This window comes from Manacus candei, unplaced genomic scaffold (genome assembly GCF_025592945.1).
Source record: "Manacus candei isolate 608988 ecotype Guabito, Panama unplaced genomic scaffold, ASM2559294v1 h1tg000033l, whole genome shotgun sequence".
NCBI lineage: Eukaryota > Metazoa > Chordata > Aves > Passeriformes > Pipridae > Manacus > Manacus candei.
In genome coordinates this window covers 504,560-520,452 of record NW_026138081.1, presented here as the reverse complement: position 1 = coordinate 520,452, position 15,893 = coordinate 504,560, and the positions used below count along the sequence as shown (strand labels likewise).

Genomic DNA, 15,893 nt, shown 5'->3' with positions numbered 1-15,893 from the left:
GAGGAAATGGATAACCAAATTTGTATTTTAAGCAACTAGATTATTATTTTATTCTTTTGTGCTATGCCTTACTAAAGAGATGTGCCAATAACTCTGAATCTGGTTGTATTGATGTTAGTAGCATTTGAAAGTGCTAGATTTACCAAAATTGGTTGGTAAATTACAAACAGGAACATTTTCAGGAGGACACAAATATATTTAGCTGAAGTTCTATACATGATAAGATCTATTTAATTTTCCTTTCTTCTGCTTCTTTGCTCTGGGTAAGTCAAAAATGAAATTGATTAAATGATGATTAATCATCAGCATCATTATCCTTTAGCATTGTCATTTCACTTTTTTATCTTACCAGATTCTTTAGGATTCTTAATGACCCCAAGTGCTCTTGTGGTAAGCTGTAGATGAGTTTCCTTTGCCCTGCAAAGTGATTTGGCAGAAATTCAGATCATATTTTGTTGCCTTCCTTTCTACCAACATGTGCTTTCTGCAAAAAAGAAAAAGGTGATGGCCTCATTCTAATGAATCATCCAAGCAGTGGTGTAATTGAAAAACTACCTTGCAAGAGAAGTCTTTTTAAAAGAAATGCCAACTCATTCAGCTACTGTAGAGTAGAAAAGGCTGGTAAGACCACTCTAGTGGTGATGTTCCAGGTATGATTTCCCTGACAAGTTAATGCCCATGGCATACAGTATGAGCGTTGACCAAAGAGAGAGCTGTGTGGGCCTCTTAGCTTTACTTTAAAACTGACATCTCATCTTGAACAATTTATTTCCCTCTAGCTGTACTGCAATATTGTTAAAACCAGATCTCATACTGCACTTCACATCTTTAAAACAGAAGGAGGCACAAGGATAAATTACATTTCACTGTGCCTTATAGGCTGAGCCTCTGTTTGTGGAAAAGATAAAGGTCACCCTTCCATCACTCGCACTTCATGTTTCTTAAAAGTGGTTAAAGCATCACATACGTTTTTCTTCTGAGCATTTTCAATTTCATTAATCCAGTATCTCTTTGAGCTAAAATACTTCTTGATGGAAATGTGGCTTAAGGCTCCAGAAACAGAAATTCCTGTCAAAAGAACCAGTGTTCCAGCAGAGGAGCTGTCAGTGCTGCTGACTGACTGGTCACCTGTGGGTTCAGGTTCACCTGAAGGGTCTGGGTGCTGGGGGAACCTGGAACCCCTAAGCAACAGCTCAGATCTGGGCAGCTTTTCCATTTACTGCTGGCCGATGCTGTGTACTTTACCTGTCACACAAAATGCAAGAGTCAAGGAAAGCAATGCAGTTTATATAATCCCAAAAGGCGTTTTCCAAAAGTGGGGTTTTTTTTAAAAACAGGTGTTTAGGACCATGTATTTTGGTGATGAAACATTCTTCTTTTTTTAAATATATATCTATGTGTGTGATAACTTTATTGCAGACATTTGTGATACACTATGGTATAAAATATATAGCAGTGTTTAATAAGAAATCATAATACAATTAGATGTATTATGATTGTATCTGCCCTGTGACACATATAATAGACTATTTTGTCATAAAGTCCACAGGTAACTTTCAGATAACCTGTAAACAACTCCACGTGTTGATGGTGGAAGAAGAGCAGAGGCCTCCAAGCACTGAAATTGTTTAACAACAGAGCAGGCGGAACATGTACTGCACTGCTCTTCTGGGACTGTGATTTTAACTTCCAGAGATCCAAAAGCAGTCCAAGCAAAAGGATGATTGAGTTCTTTGCCCCTGTACTGTTGTTTGGAAGTGTCCCCACTTTGGTGTACTTTCAAGAGAAGAGTCAGAATTTGGGGAGAAGAGACCGACACCCTCCTCACTCCAGTCTCCTTTCAGGGAGTTGTAGAGAGTGATGAGGTCTCCCTGAGCCTCCTCTTCTCCAGGCTAAACAGCCCCAGCTCCCTCAGCCTCTCCTCATAGGGCCTGTGCTCCAGCCCCTTCACCAGCCTTGTTGCCCTTCTTTGGACACTCTCCAGCATCTCAACATCCTTCCTAAACTGAGGGGCCCAGAACTGAACACAGGACTCAAGGTGTGGCATAACTAGTTCTGAGTACAGGGGAAGAATCACTGTCCTGGTCCTGCTGGCCACGCTGTTCCTGATCCAGGCCAGGATACCATTGGCCTTCTTGGCCACCTGGGCACACTGCTGGCTCATGTTCAGCTTCCTGTTGATTGAAACCCCCAGGTCCCTTTTTGCCTGGTCACTCTCCAACCACTCTGTCCCCAGCCTGTAGTGCTGCAAGGGGTTGTTGTGGCCAAAGTACAGGACCCAGCACTTGGTCTTGTTAAACATCACACCATTGCATTCAGCCCATTTATCCAACCTGTCCAAGCTGCGGAGCCCTCCTACCCTCCAGCAGATTGACACTCCCCCCCAACTTGGTGTCATCTGCAAATTTGCTAATGGTGGACTCAATCCCCTCGTCCAGATCATCAATAAAGATATTTAACAGGACTGGGTCCAACACTGATCCCTGGGGGACACCACTGGTGACTGTCGACTGGATGCAGCACCGTTCACCAGCACTCTCTGGGCCCAGCCCTCCAGCCAGTTCCTAACCCAGCACAGAGTGCCCCTGTCCAAGCCGTGGGCTGCCAGCTTTTTCAGGATAGTGCTATGGGATATGGTGTCAAAGGCTTTGCTGAAGTCCAGGCAGACACATCCACAGCCTTCCCCTCATCCACCAGGTGGGTCACCTGGTCATAAAAGGAGATCAGATTGGTAAGGCAGGACCTGCTATTAATTATTAATTAGGCTATTAACAACTTAAAGTTAGAGCAAAAATGACTTGCAGCTCAGATCACTATGTGGCCAAGTTTCAGAACCTTTTTATTTTTCATTTTTCTGTTGGTTGACACAGCCAAATGACTCTCCCAGCCTCCTGTGCCCAATTTTGTAAAAATTTTTGTAAAAAGCTAGGAGCTTTTGGTCCTTGACTGTAGAGAGTAAGAGGGTACTGATATCTTGGGTCACTGCCATACAGGATAAAAATCCAATTAATGTAAATCTGCCAGATGAAGGGAAGGTAGTAGTGTGGCTGTCAAGAGCCACAAACTTCTGGGTGGTTGACCAGCAACCTCTGGCAGCAGAATTTCTCCATTAAAACAGAAGTTGGGTTTTGTTACACCTCTAAATACTGGTCTACCCTTTCTTTTAGCCTGTTCTGGCTAATTTTGCATAAGTTATCAGTTGCAGCAGTAATGAAATTTTAATCACTTGTTGACTCGGGACGAAAGGCAGTGAATGCCATGACCACTCTTTGTACATATTCCAGGCAGCTTTGATTAAACTGTGCTGTGAAGCCAGACCTGGATCAATATGAGTGATCTTCATCAACCTAATAATGTATTTAACATGTTTGGTACACTTGTATCTGTTTCTGTTACAATACACTGCTTACATTAGTGCAGGAGATTGATTTAAAACTTCAGAGTTCTTTACAAGGATAACCATTAGAAATAACCTCATTACTTTGCATGATACTATATATAAATATGTAATCTACTGTGCAAGCTCCTCAGTATGTATAAATTAACACAGCTACAATCTACAGCTGTTGAGAATCTGGCCTAGAAACTGAAAACAATTATTCCGTCAGTATTATTTTAAATAATCACAACTTAACTTGACATAAAGCAAGGACCATATGATCTTCTGTGTACCCAGTCTAAAGATGCTTACCACAACATCTTTTAGAAAGCTTTTGTATTATTTGTAGACTAAATTCTCCTACCAGCAGATGTATGTGGTGTCCTCTAGTTACATAAACATCTCTTCATGGTCAGGCCTTTTGGATGCACTGTGTCCAATGAGATATTTCTTAAATCTATTGGTTTTGGAGGCTATTTAGCAGACTTGAATAAACGAACAAATGTGGAAGCTACACCAAACATATCATTTGGGGATGTCAAAGCACTTAACAAACATTGTTATAACCAAGTCCATGTGTAACCACTGAAGGACATATTTGCTTCAGTATGTCTCATGACAGCTTCTTAAAAAATATACTTAAGTGAATTTAACACTTGTGAAAGGTGCCAGATTGACAGGCCCTAGAGATAAAAGTTCTTGAATTACCAGCAGGCACAGCTGAGCTTCCCACACACACTGCCCCACCAGTGTCCCCAACCCTACCTGGAGGGCACAGCAACCAACTGTCCTGCAGCTTGCAAATCTGCGCCATCTCGTGCTCTTGGACTATGGGCCAAGAGTCAGTAGCTGCAATGTGACCTAAGGGTAAAAAAGCAAGTTCCATAATTACTGCACAGGTGCTGTTGCAGTTGATCATTTTCACACCAAATTTTCAATTAATCTGGAAAAAAAAATAAAGAAAGTACATGTTTATCTGACTCAGAGTGTGTGAGCCCCTAGCGAATCCTGTGGTTCTGTCTGCCCACATAGGCACATTCAGGTGACTGTATGAGCGAACAAGTGCATACACATACTGTGAAGTGCATTCTTAGATGCCTTTTGAAAAATGGGTCCTTACTGTTTTCCATGTTTGTAATAATCTTTCTCCATTTATAACTCATCCCTGCTTGGTGTCATTACAGCCCATCTTCCCCAGAGACTCTGGACACAGCTGGAGTACAAATTCAGTAACCATCCACCCCATAAAGAGATTGGATCGTTACAGCATTGAAAGATAGTACACAGGGAAAAGAGCCTTATGATCTTTGCACTCTATCATGGTTTTAGAAAAAGCACAAGTTCTTCCCTGAGTGATTGCACTTGGAAAGTTCAGTCCTCTGTTCTCTTTGAAATTATATTTAGACTTCACTGTGAGTACTGGAAGGGCATGCTTAAGTGTTTCTTTATTTAGTGCAGAAGGTTAATGACATTTTAAACAAAAGTGCACATTTATAACCTTGTATAGGCCAATTCTCAATCTGTATCTAGGACATGGCTAAAAACAGAACATTGGAAAACACAAAGTGATGAGTTTTCATGTTCTGCTATTTTCTAAGCTGTAGCCGTCAGCTTGGACGAATTATTCTGGAAGCTAAATCTTAATTCTTTCTACTGAGAAACTAATAACTAATGTGCAGGGGAGCTCAGCAATATTTGTTTATCTTTTAAAGAGTCACATTTATTTCTGCAACTTGCCATTGATGTGCATGATAACATACCTAACTTGACTGGTACTGTGTGCACTTTGGAAGGTAACTTCTGTATATCCAGAGAGAGTTAGATGGCGTATAATTGTCTTAGGGATGGCATTTGGGATTGAAATTGGAATTGGTATAAATATCAGTATATTTGATGATTATCATTGCCTTACTTGCTTGCCTCCTCATCATTTCTGGTGCATCTGTCACACTGTACAACTATAAGAAGACTCCATACCAGCCTAAGTTCATATTATACCTAAGATGAAGTTTAAGTTTCCAAATTTGAGAGGAAGTTCAAGAGAGAATGTATACTTGGAAGAGGATGTTTTAAGATGGTAGTGTCCACGAACTCTGCTTGAATATGTTGCTTCATCCAGCCTCAGTTCTCTTGTGCAGGCTGTCTACTAAAAAAAAAAAAAGACCATTTTAGGTCATCTTCTTTTTCACAGATTTGGTCTTTTTAGTACTGGTTTCATGTTTTATACACCTTAGTTTCAAATACTCAGTGTAGCTGAGTAAGGTTTTCTTTTGGGCTGGGTTTTTTTTGGTCTGCTCATATTTGTGTAGTACCGCAATGGCATTTTCTTTTCATTCATTTTATTCCACAGTTCCTAGTCTATGTTCCTAATCTATTATGTTATAAATTCTGCTTCCATGTGCTACTTTTTACCTGCCAGTACTACTAATCTTTTTCATCAACCACCTTTTTAATATTTTTGAGCTAGTAAGTGGCCTATTGCTTGCAAAAAGACAAAAGGCTTCTCTTTTCTGCTAATAAGAGGAGACAAAGGCCAGCGACCTTCTCTTACAGAATGACAATACTCCCCTCCCACAAAAATGCAGAGAATAGAAATAGATGTTTACCAGTTTTCCCAAGACGCACAGTATACTAGGGCACCACTGAAAACATTATTTAGAAGCAAAGGCTTCCTAAAGCTCACCTACCACCTTCTGAAGTTTTTTCTCAGTTCATTAGTTCTAAAAGTCTTTATAGATGTAAAGTATTGCTTTAATTTTGTTTAAAAAAGGCAAGAAATTAGAATTCCTTATTAGGGAATGATAGGAGAGAGGTTCTTTCATGAGTGAGTTAAACAGAAGCCTTCAGAAGAATACAAAGGGGTTAGTTCATTCCCATCTTCATGTAAATTGAATTACAGGGTTTAGTAAGTGAAACGGATCATAAGATAAACCCCGCAGAGTCCAGAAAGCACTAATTAACGCCCACAGTGAGTAACTTTTCTGAAATTGGTCTTTAATCAAACTTTGCTCTGAAAACAAAACAAGTTATTGTGGCAGCTTGATAAAAGAGATGCATCACCAAGGCTGACAGGCCCACAATCAAACCAGCACTAAAAATAACTGTTTTGTCTACTAATTTTCTTTCAGATGCTAAAAAAAATGCATGAGCTACAGTCTAAAAAAACTTGCATAGTTACTCAGCCAAGTGACTCAGCTCTAGAAAAGTGAGGTTCCTGTAAATGTTAATGCCCTCACTGATTATGAGCCCTTTTTCCTTCCCACACCCTCCTGTTGAAACAGAGGAACAGCAGAGAGCATTGTGAGGCTGAGAGGGGAAGAGACAGCTTCTGGATTCCTTCAGAGTTGGTCATTTGATGCCAGCTGTCCCTCTCCTCTTGCTGCTAGCAGTGCAGAGTTCAAGCATCCTGACTGACTAACTAGTGTGGATTAAAATAAGCCAATCACTCATCTTTCCTTTATCTCCCATGAACAGTAAGGTCTATCTATGGCTGCTGTCTTTCACAACTTCTACTCACTTAATCTGAGAGCAGGAGTTATCAGTAAGACAATGCAGGGAAACACAGCTCGTTTTCCTCATTTCCTTTCATCTGCTCAGCTGTAGGAAGAGTTGCTAGAACTCCTGTGGGTACCAATCCAGCCTACAGCAACTTTTATTATGTTTTCACTGTAGCCTCCTTAAAAGCATTGCTAGAACTGTTTCTGTCCAGTCTGGGATAGATTCCAAAGGGACAAGAAGTCCACTGCATAAACAGGACTAACAGTAAAATATAACAGAGTACTAGTCTTCCCTTTATAGCAGATTCTTCTCTTAGCACAAAAAAGACATGGACCTGTTGAAGCAGGTCCAGAGGAGGGCCACAAAAAGTGGTCAGAGGAGTGGGACACATCTCCTATGAGGAAAGGCTAAGATAGCTGGGGTTATTTAGCTTGGAGAATGCTTTTTGGAGAGCTTTTTTTGGCCTTTCAATATATGCAGGGAGTTTATTAGAAAGATGGGACAGACTTTTTCATAGGACGAGGAGTGATGGTTTTAAACTGAAAGAGGGTAAATTAAGACTAGATATAAGGAAGAAGTCTTTTACAGTGAGGGTGGTGAGAGGCTGGAAGACATTGCCTAGAGAGCTAGTAGATGCGCCATCGCTGGAAACTTTCAGGGTTAGATTGAACGGGGCTCTGAGCAGCCTGGTCTGGTTGAAGACACCCCTGCTCATTGAAGGGGGATGGACTAGAAGAGATTTAAAGGTCCCTTCTAACTCAAACTATTTTATGATTGTATGATTTCACTTAGTGAATGCTCTGTTGGGTGAAGTTTTACCCTATTTTGTATCTGTGCGTTCAACTGACAGTATTTTATGTCCAAAGTGACAGAGTCCTATCAGTCTGGATCCTAATAACCACATCCTTCACAGAAGAGGTTGCAATCATCTGAAATGGCTCTTCTGTTTTAGGGACAAGCTGAAAGAGGATGGCTAACATTAGCTTTAGTGCTTTCAGTACAGGCTGTATTTTCACCTGTTATGTGATCACTTGAAAAAGACATTTTCATTGTCACAACTAAAACTAGTTTAGTATGAGAAGAAAGAAGTCCACCAGTATAGATGGGTCCATAAATTGCAATACAAACTGAAATGTAATGTGATGAATTCTTGGAGACAGGTTTTTATGAAAGAATTGTTTGCAAATACAGACATGCAGATCTGAGTCGCAACTTTGGCATCTGACCAGGCATGTGTTTGTAGAGACTTGAGTTCCAAATGCAACTACAATTCCCTCTGTAATTTCTTTTTTTTTTTTTTCATTTTGGGGTATGTATACTTTACAAACAGGCCCGAAACAGTAAATTTGGGGTTTTTCTGAAGTCTAAAATATGCTAGTTACTTTTTAATTTTTTTGAACAAATGTTACTGTGTATTTACCATTCAGCAGGAAAGCCCATTCATCAGTTGTTCACATTGAAAGAAAGGAGACAAATCTAGATACAGCTTAAGAAATGTCCACCACATGGATTATGTTTTGAATGTAATGTAGAAAAAAACACAAGTTCTTTTATAGTCACATTTTCAAAGACTGGTTTAGGAAATCTCAGGTTTAAAGCCGTTTCACAGCCTTATCCAAACTCATCCTGGTCATTTTTCTCATATATCATGGCTATAACAGACTTCCGCTGCAATTCAAAGCAGCTGCTTAACTTGTATTCAGATAAATATCCCAGGCCAGAGTGACTGAAATGCATCATCAGTATTGCATGAAGGAGCTTATATCATCTCTATAGCTCTGCCTAATGTGGGCTGCAGAAAGGTTCCACAGAACTCCCTTTGTTATCAACAAAAGTCAGTTACACCCTGACCATCATTAGAAGTAGGCAAATCATCACTATCTTATATTATAACTAAGTAGTCAAAGACAGCCTGCAACTCACTCAAAACCAGGACCAAGGTAAAGCAGTGTAATAACCAGGATAAAGAATCAGAAGTGGGTGACTTCAAAGCAAATTCCAGTTCCATCCCCCTAAGTTTATTTATTGTTAATTTCCCTCATTTTGTGCATATGAATGTTTCCCACTTGGCAAAAAAATTGAGCCTGACTTCAAATTTTATAATTTCAGAATAAATTTATAAAAGCATTGAATAATGCATCTTTGACCTATTTTCCCTGCAACTGGTAGGCTCTCAGCATTTTTTAAGTTGTAGCTGATATGTGGAAACACAAATATTTACAACATGTTGCCTCCATTTTTCCTGTGGGCAGAGCAATTTTGAAAACCTGGTCCCTTAATAGCACAATGACCAACATGAAATAATGTCATCAAGAATAGTAACAAAAAGCATAAGGTACCATATGACAAGCCAAGTATTTGACTATGCAAAATGTCCACATTATTGTCATTTAAAATCTTCACAGCCACATCAAAACAATCAGTGCAAAATCATATTTTGTAGACTTCCTTTTATATTCCAACAGTATGTTCCTGTTTACAGGGCTTGATTTTGTTTTGGACAGAAAGGCATTAATTGCAATGAAGCAAGCAAATTGTACAGGTTTTGTTTCAAAATCTTATATTCCACTACATCATTTTATATTAAGAAAAATATGGGGAAAATCCTGAACTATAAAAACAGACAATATTTTAAAGCACAGTTTCTTTCCTTGCTGTGGTTGTAAACCACAGAGATAGTCAGCTGGATGTTTAAGAAAGGGGGGGCCTCCCATTCCTTGTGTTTCACCTTTTCATTGCATTGCCTGACCATTTAAGGCAGAGGCTTGTTCCAGACAACTTTAATTAAACTATGCTGGGAAATTGTATATAGATCAATGGAAATGATCCATTACAAGCTAATCATGTATTTAACAGTGTTCAGTACAGTTCAATCACCTTCTAACATTTCTATGGCTTTACATTCATGTGGCAAAGCCCTGAATGTGTATATGTATTTTTAATCCATCTCGTTAGTGACCATATGCTTTGGCTTCAAGGGAGACAAGAACTGTCTGCAATCTGCCAGGGATTTAGGGACATCAATAATTTGTGAATAGTCATGTTGGTACTGGTCGAAGGGTTAAGTGTTCTGCACACCAGGGGCAGATCTTTTGGGACTGGAACTCTTAGTCAAATGTTAGGAACCTGATCCCCTGTGATGCATCTTTTCAAAGTACATGCTGCATGTCAGATCTCCACAGCAGAAGCAGTGGCGCTTTTTTAGCTCAGGGATTTAAAAACCTTCTCTAAGCAATGTAACAATATCTTCTGGTTAAAAAGTGAATGAAAGATAGTAATAATATGAAAGTGATTTTTTATATACTAGGCTAAATGTGATCTTCCTTTTTGTCACCATTTTCCTTTTCCATATGAGCTATTAGATTACTCCTCCCCTGCAGATATACAATGAAGCAAGAGTATGGCAGCAATAACAGGGGCCTGGTTTTGAAAACATATGTGGATTCTGTGGCCTCACCTGATACTGCCTAAATCCTACTAATGACAGCAACAATGTAAAAATCATCTTCCTAATCATTTGGAATGACCCTTTAGGAGCTCTCAGGACACTGTTCTTTCTTAGCGTGAAAGCACCTTTTAAAAACAATAGCTGACAGCCTTAGTTTGTACCATGTTATATGGAAGGGCTGCTAAGTCAGCATAAGAGACCATCGAACTGTTGATCTCAGTATCCTGTCTTTACAGAGAAATGGCAAAAATAGATGGTAATGCCAGAAGACTTAGAATAATTTTTGTTCATTTTAAGTTTTAGTTATGTCCATATCCCTCAGCTGTACCCAGGTCAAAACAAAAATGCATAGCAGTGCAGGAAGACACTTTATATCTCCCTGAACTTCTGCGGATCCTTTGGGAGCAGGGGGATTCATCTTACAGGATGAAGCTCGCTTGCTTTCAGCAAATTTCATGTAGTTATAAACACAGAATCATAGAATGGTTTGGGTTGGAAGGGACCTTAAAGATCATCCACTTCCAAACCTCCTGCCAGGGACACCTTCCACTAGACCTGACTGCTCTGAGCTCCATCCAACCTGACCTTTAACACTTCCAGGGATGCGGCATCCACAGCTTCTCTGGGCAACCTTTTCCAGTGCCTCACTACCCTCACATCAAAGAATTTCTTCCTAATATCTAATCTGAACCTACTCTTTATCAGTTTGAATCCATTCCCCCTTGTCCTGTCTTTACATGGTCTTGTGAAGTCCTTCTCCATCTTTCTTGTAGGCTTCTCTCAGGTACTGGAAGGCAGCAATTAGGTCACCCTGAAGTCTTGTCTTCTCCAGACTGAAAATCCCAATTTTCTCAGCCTTTCCTTGTACAAGATGTGCTCCATCTCTCTCATCATCTTGATGGCCTCCTCTGGACTCACTCCAGCAGATCAATGTCCTCCCTGTGCTGGGGATGCCAGAGTTGGATGCAGTACTCCAGTTGGGGTCTCACCAGAGCAGAGTAGAGGGGCAGAATCACCTTGACCTGCTGACCATGCTTCTTGTGATGCACTCAGGATACAACTGGCTTTGTGGGCTGCAAGTGCACATTGCTGGATAATGTCCAACCTCTCATCCACCAGCATCCCCAAGTCCTGCTTGGCAGGGCTGCTCTCAATCTGTTCATGTCCAGCCTGTATTGATACGGGGGGTTACCCTGACCGAGGTGCAGCACCTTGCCCTTGGACTTATTAAACGTCATGAGATTCCCATGGACTCATCTTGAGCTTGTCCAGATCCCTCTGGATGGCATCCCATCCTTCAGGTGGTGTGATCAACCACACCACTCAGCTTGGTGTCATCTGCAAATTTGCTGAGGGGGTACTCGATCCCTCTGTCTATGTCATTAATGAAGATATTAAATAACACTGGTCCCAACATAGACCCCTGAGGGACACCACTTGTCACTGATGTGACCATCCAACCAATTCCTTATCCATCCAACAGTCTACCCATCAAATCCATCTCTCTCCAATTTAGAAAGAAGAATGTTGTGGGGGGCCATGTCAAAGGCTTTGCAGAAGTTCATATAAATGACATCTGTATCCCTTCCCTTGTCCACTGAGAGAGTCATTCTATCATAGAAGGCCACTTGGTTAGTCAGGTAGGACTTGCCCTTGGTGAAGCCCTGTTGGCTGTCTCAAGTCACCTCCATCTTCTCCATGTGCCTCAGAAGAGCTTCTAGACAGATGTGTTCCATGACCTTCTTAGGCACAGAGGTAAGGCTGACAGGTCATAGTTCCCAGGGTCCTCCTTTCTACCATTTCTAAAGATGGGTACAATGTTTCTGTTTTTCCAGTCACCTGGGACTTCACCTGACTGCGAAGACTTTTCAAATATGGCATGTGGCTTGGCAACTACATCCACCACTTCCTTCAGGACACTGGGATGCATCTCGTCACATCCCATAGACTTAAGTATCTTCAGGCTCTTGACCCGCTCATGTCTGTTCTTCAAAGACAGTTCTTCACACTCAATACAACTCTCGATGTAGAGGGCAACCTCTCCCCGTCTCTTTCCTCTCCTGTCTTTTCTGAACAGCCTGTAGCCATTGATAGCTGCATTCCCATCATGGGATTCATCCCACCAAATTTCAGTAATGGCAACAAGGACATCACTTTTCAGCAGCATGGTGTATTCCAACTCCTCCTGTTTGTTGTCCGTGCTTTGTGCACTGGTGTAAAGGTACCTCAGCTGGGCTGTCAGCTATGGTGCCTTCTCAGAGGAATGCCCCTTAATTCCTTTGAGATATTTCGTTGGTGTTTCCCTGTTGGCTTCTGTTGCCTCAGGAGTCCCTGGCTGGTCTCCATAAGACTGCAAGTGTGCTGCTTGTAGTTAGTAAAATTAATGTGGAACCTCACAGGAAATGAAAACATGCACAATGTTTTCACCAAACACCAAACACCACTTGTTTGCTGCCTGAGAATCAGCTGGTTTTCCTTTCACTTTAATAAACATTCTGTATCACGGCAGATTAAATAACTCTAAAACTAATAGCAGTCATATATATTACACACTCACTGTAAACCTCTGTCCATTACTTGTTTTCACTTTTAACATCAGCCTTTATAACTACGGCATGCAACTGAGCAAGCATTTCCATAAGTGATATAAAGGAAAGATGGTTTTGAAATCTTTGTATTTGAATAGTTATATACTTCAGAAAACACTCATGACTGAGGCTCTGCCTAAAAGCACAGTTTGAATGAGTGAAAAAAATATAGATAGTGTCTTTATTAGTGTCTCACCATTAAAAATATACAATTAGTATTGGAAGATTTGGAGTAACTTATTATAGCAGGTAAAATATATAGCTGTCAAATTTTTGGTTGTGTCAGCTATAATTACATAGGTTGCCACACATTTACTAATTGTGCATTGTCTTCTGTGAGACCTTAGAGTACAATGTTACTGGTTTAGATGACTCAGTCTCTGCTTTTCAAGGGAAATTTACATGAGCAAACTTTTATCCATAATTTTTAAATGTATGCATGTCTAATTTAGACTGTTTTCATATCAAACTATTTGATTTGAAAGTACAGTAAAATATTTAGAGACATATGTCCCAGATTTTCATTCACGTTTCATTTATACATGTAGGCACCGGCAATAGAAAAGGCAGTGGTCTTTAGGAAAGGTGGCTCTTTCTGACTGGCAACCAAGTCCACTAGGGAATGTTCAGATGTAAATATTTACAACTATTTTGGCCACCTCAAAAATCCAAGAGAATGGAGTTCTATTTTCAGATAGCCCCACTTTCAAATTCTCCCTTTGAAAAGAATATCTGGTCTTTTAAGTCTGTGAAAAAGGTTAAAGACAAAAATTACATTTTCACAATTTTAATTGATGAAAAAAAGGAAATGTAATTTTAATAGGGTGGAATGCATGACTTTTTGAGGTGGCTTACCTTTACCCCTTCCACTTAATGCCATTTGAGCTAGAATAGCCGTACAGTTTTCTGAAGTCAAAGCTTAGAATAAAAATGCTAATTGATGTTTAATTATTGGGTCACTGCTAAATATCTGTAATATAAAGACTTAGTCCCTTTTTACACACCATATGAAGGAGTCCTTTGACCTTTGAAGTGACTGTTGACCTTTGGGTCATCCATGCCTATCTTCACCTCCAATGTCAGTGATGTTAATACAAAAGGAAGTCACCAGAATTTCAGAAGACTGGTACTGTCTTAGCAGTATTTTGTTGGTAGCACTGCCATTATTACTTTTTATGCTACTGCTGCCAGATAAAAAGAGAGAAGAATTTTGGCTTCAGTGAATACAATTGCAAAATTCCTGTTTTATCCTGGATGAGGTAACACTTTGAACTGCCTATTCACAGTTTCACAGGCAGTGACACCAAAAAAAAAAAGCTATGACAGTCTTCAAGTTCTGCCCTCTTTACACCCTCTCTAGCCAAGATTGCTTAGTGTTATAAAGAATTGCCATAATCACAGAAGCTACTGACAGAAATAACTTATTGCAACAAAAACCCATGCAGGCCATACCTTATCATTAGGAAACTGTCTTTTGTAGGGTCATTCAAAGGGTTTTCGGTAGTCTTCTTTAGGGTTCTGTGTGGCTTGATTTCTAGCATGTTCACTGAGGCTGCAGCATGACCAGAAATGTCTTGATACTGAGTTTAAATTTTCCATTCTTTAGTTTTCTTCCATATTCTAATTAGGTCTTCTCAATTATTAATTCAGTTCCCATAATGGACTTTTAAATTTCTGAACTTCTGCCACACATACCAGTCCCTTTAGAGCTCCTTGTAGCCAGATTCTGTATTTTTAGCAGTTTGAATCTTACTGTAGTTCCAGATATGCAGTCATATATGTTGCCATTTCTGGACTTCCTCCATTGTCTCTTTAACATGGGATGCTTCCATTGATTTGAAATCAAAATCATGTTCATAAAGTTTTTTAAAATAGCCCATTTTAACTCCTAGTAGATTGCTGTGCTGCAGTGGGATTTGAGAGAAGAATTTAATTTACAGGCAACTATGTGCCGAACACCCAAATACCAAAAATGACAAAGGAACTGAATTTCAACATCCCTTCAGCTATTTTTACTACCTGCACGTAGTTTCAGCTTACTCTATTGGTAATCAACAAACCACTCGCTCACTCAAGGTTGAAACATGCATTTAACTGTTTTGCTGAATTCTCACCTTAGGCAACATGTAAAATTAATCTCAAATTAGTCGACAAGGAGGTGGGAGATGATAATTGTTCCTTCTATATAAAGTGAAAATTTAAGAGTTGCATTTCACTTCCTTTTTTTTTTTTTAATTGCTACCCCACAATAATTTTCAAAAAATTATTTAGAAATCATTTGTAAGAGACAGGACACAATAGAAAATGAGACAAAGAGAATTCATTAATTGTTTCATTTCTATTTTAGGACTGCAAGGATACCTTGAAAAATATCTGGAAGAGAAGGCTCCAGCTCTGATTTTAGTACCTGTGGTGGATTTACCTGGCAAGGAAGTTATTCATATGATATGCTGGCTAAGCTAGCAGTTCAAAAGAGATGAGCTGATGTCAAAACACACATACATTCCATGCAGGAGAGAACAAAGAAAAGAGTCGATACTAACTGTGTTGGATACTTTCATGAAGCAATATTGTTTGATTTAAGCAAAGTCGTATTTAGCTTGTTAATGATGCCTCATTATGTGACAGAGTCAGGTTTGTATGAAGAATAAAGGTTTCATTTAAAAATAATGTACTTCTTTCTCACTTATTTTTAAATGTCTCCATAATAGCAGGTGGCTCTTGGGACATGCAGTTGAACAGATCACATCAGCTCTTTTGTTTTGTATATTTAGGCCTGGTTACAATACACTGATTATAACTTCAGATCATTTGGATGGAAGTGAAACCAGAATATTACCTCCAATATGGTTTTAAAGACTGGATTCCTTTCAATTCTATGTTGAATATACTCACTTCAGGCCAACTCATGGAAACCTTATTTGTGGTCAAATTTTAGCCATTTTCTAGCACAATAGAAGAATTATTCAGAGGAGTATTC

The 15,893-nt window shown here is 39.6% G+C and overlaps 1 protein-coding gene across 3 annotated transcripts in view; it reads left to right on the top strand.

The window, feature by feature from the left end:
- The window catches only part of DPH6 (diphthamine biosynthesis 6), a 198,317-nt gene extending 182,734 nt beyond the window's left edge, over positions 1–15,583 (top strand). For all 3 annotated transcript variants that reach the window (XM_051791781.1, XM_051791782.1, XM_051791783.1), the window contains one exon: positions 15,261–15,583. In XM_051791781.1, the coding sequence (XP_051647741.1) occupies positions 15,261–15,376 (116 nt within the window). In that variant the 3' untranslated portion in view covers positions 15,377–15,583. The remainder of the gene's footprint in view (positions 1–15,260) is intronic.
- Positions 15,584–15,893: the final 310 nt, after the last annotated feature.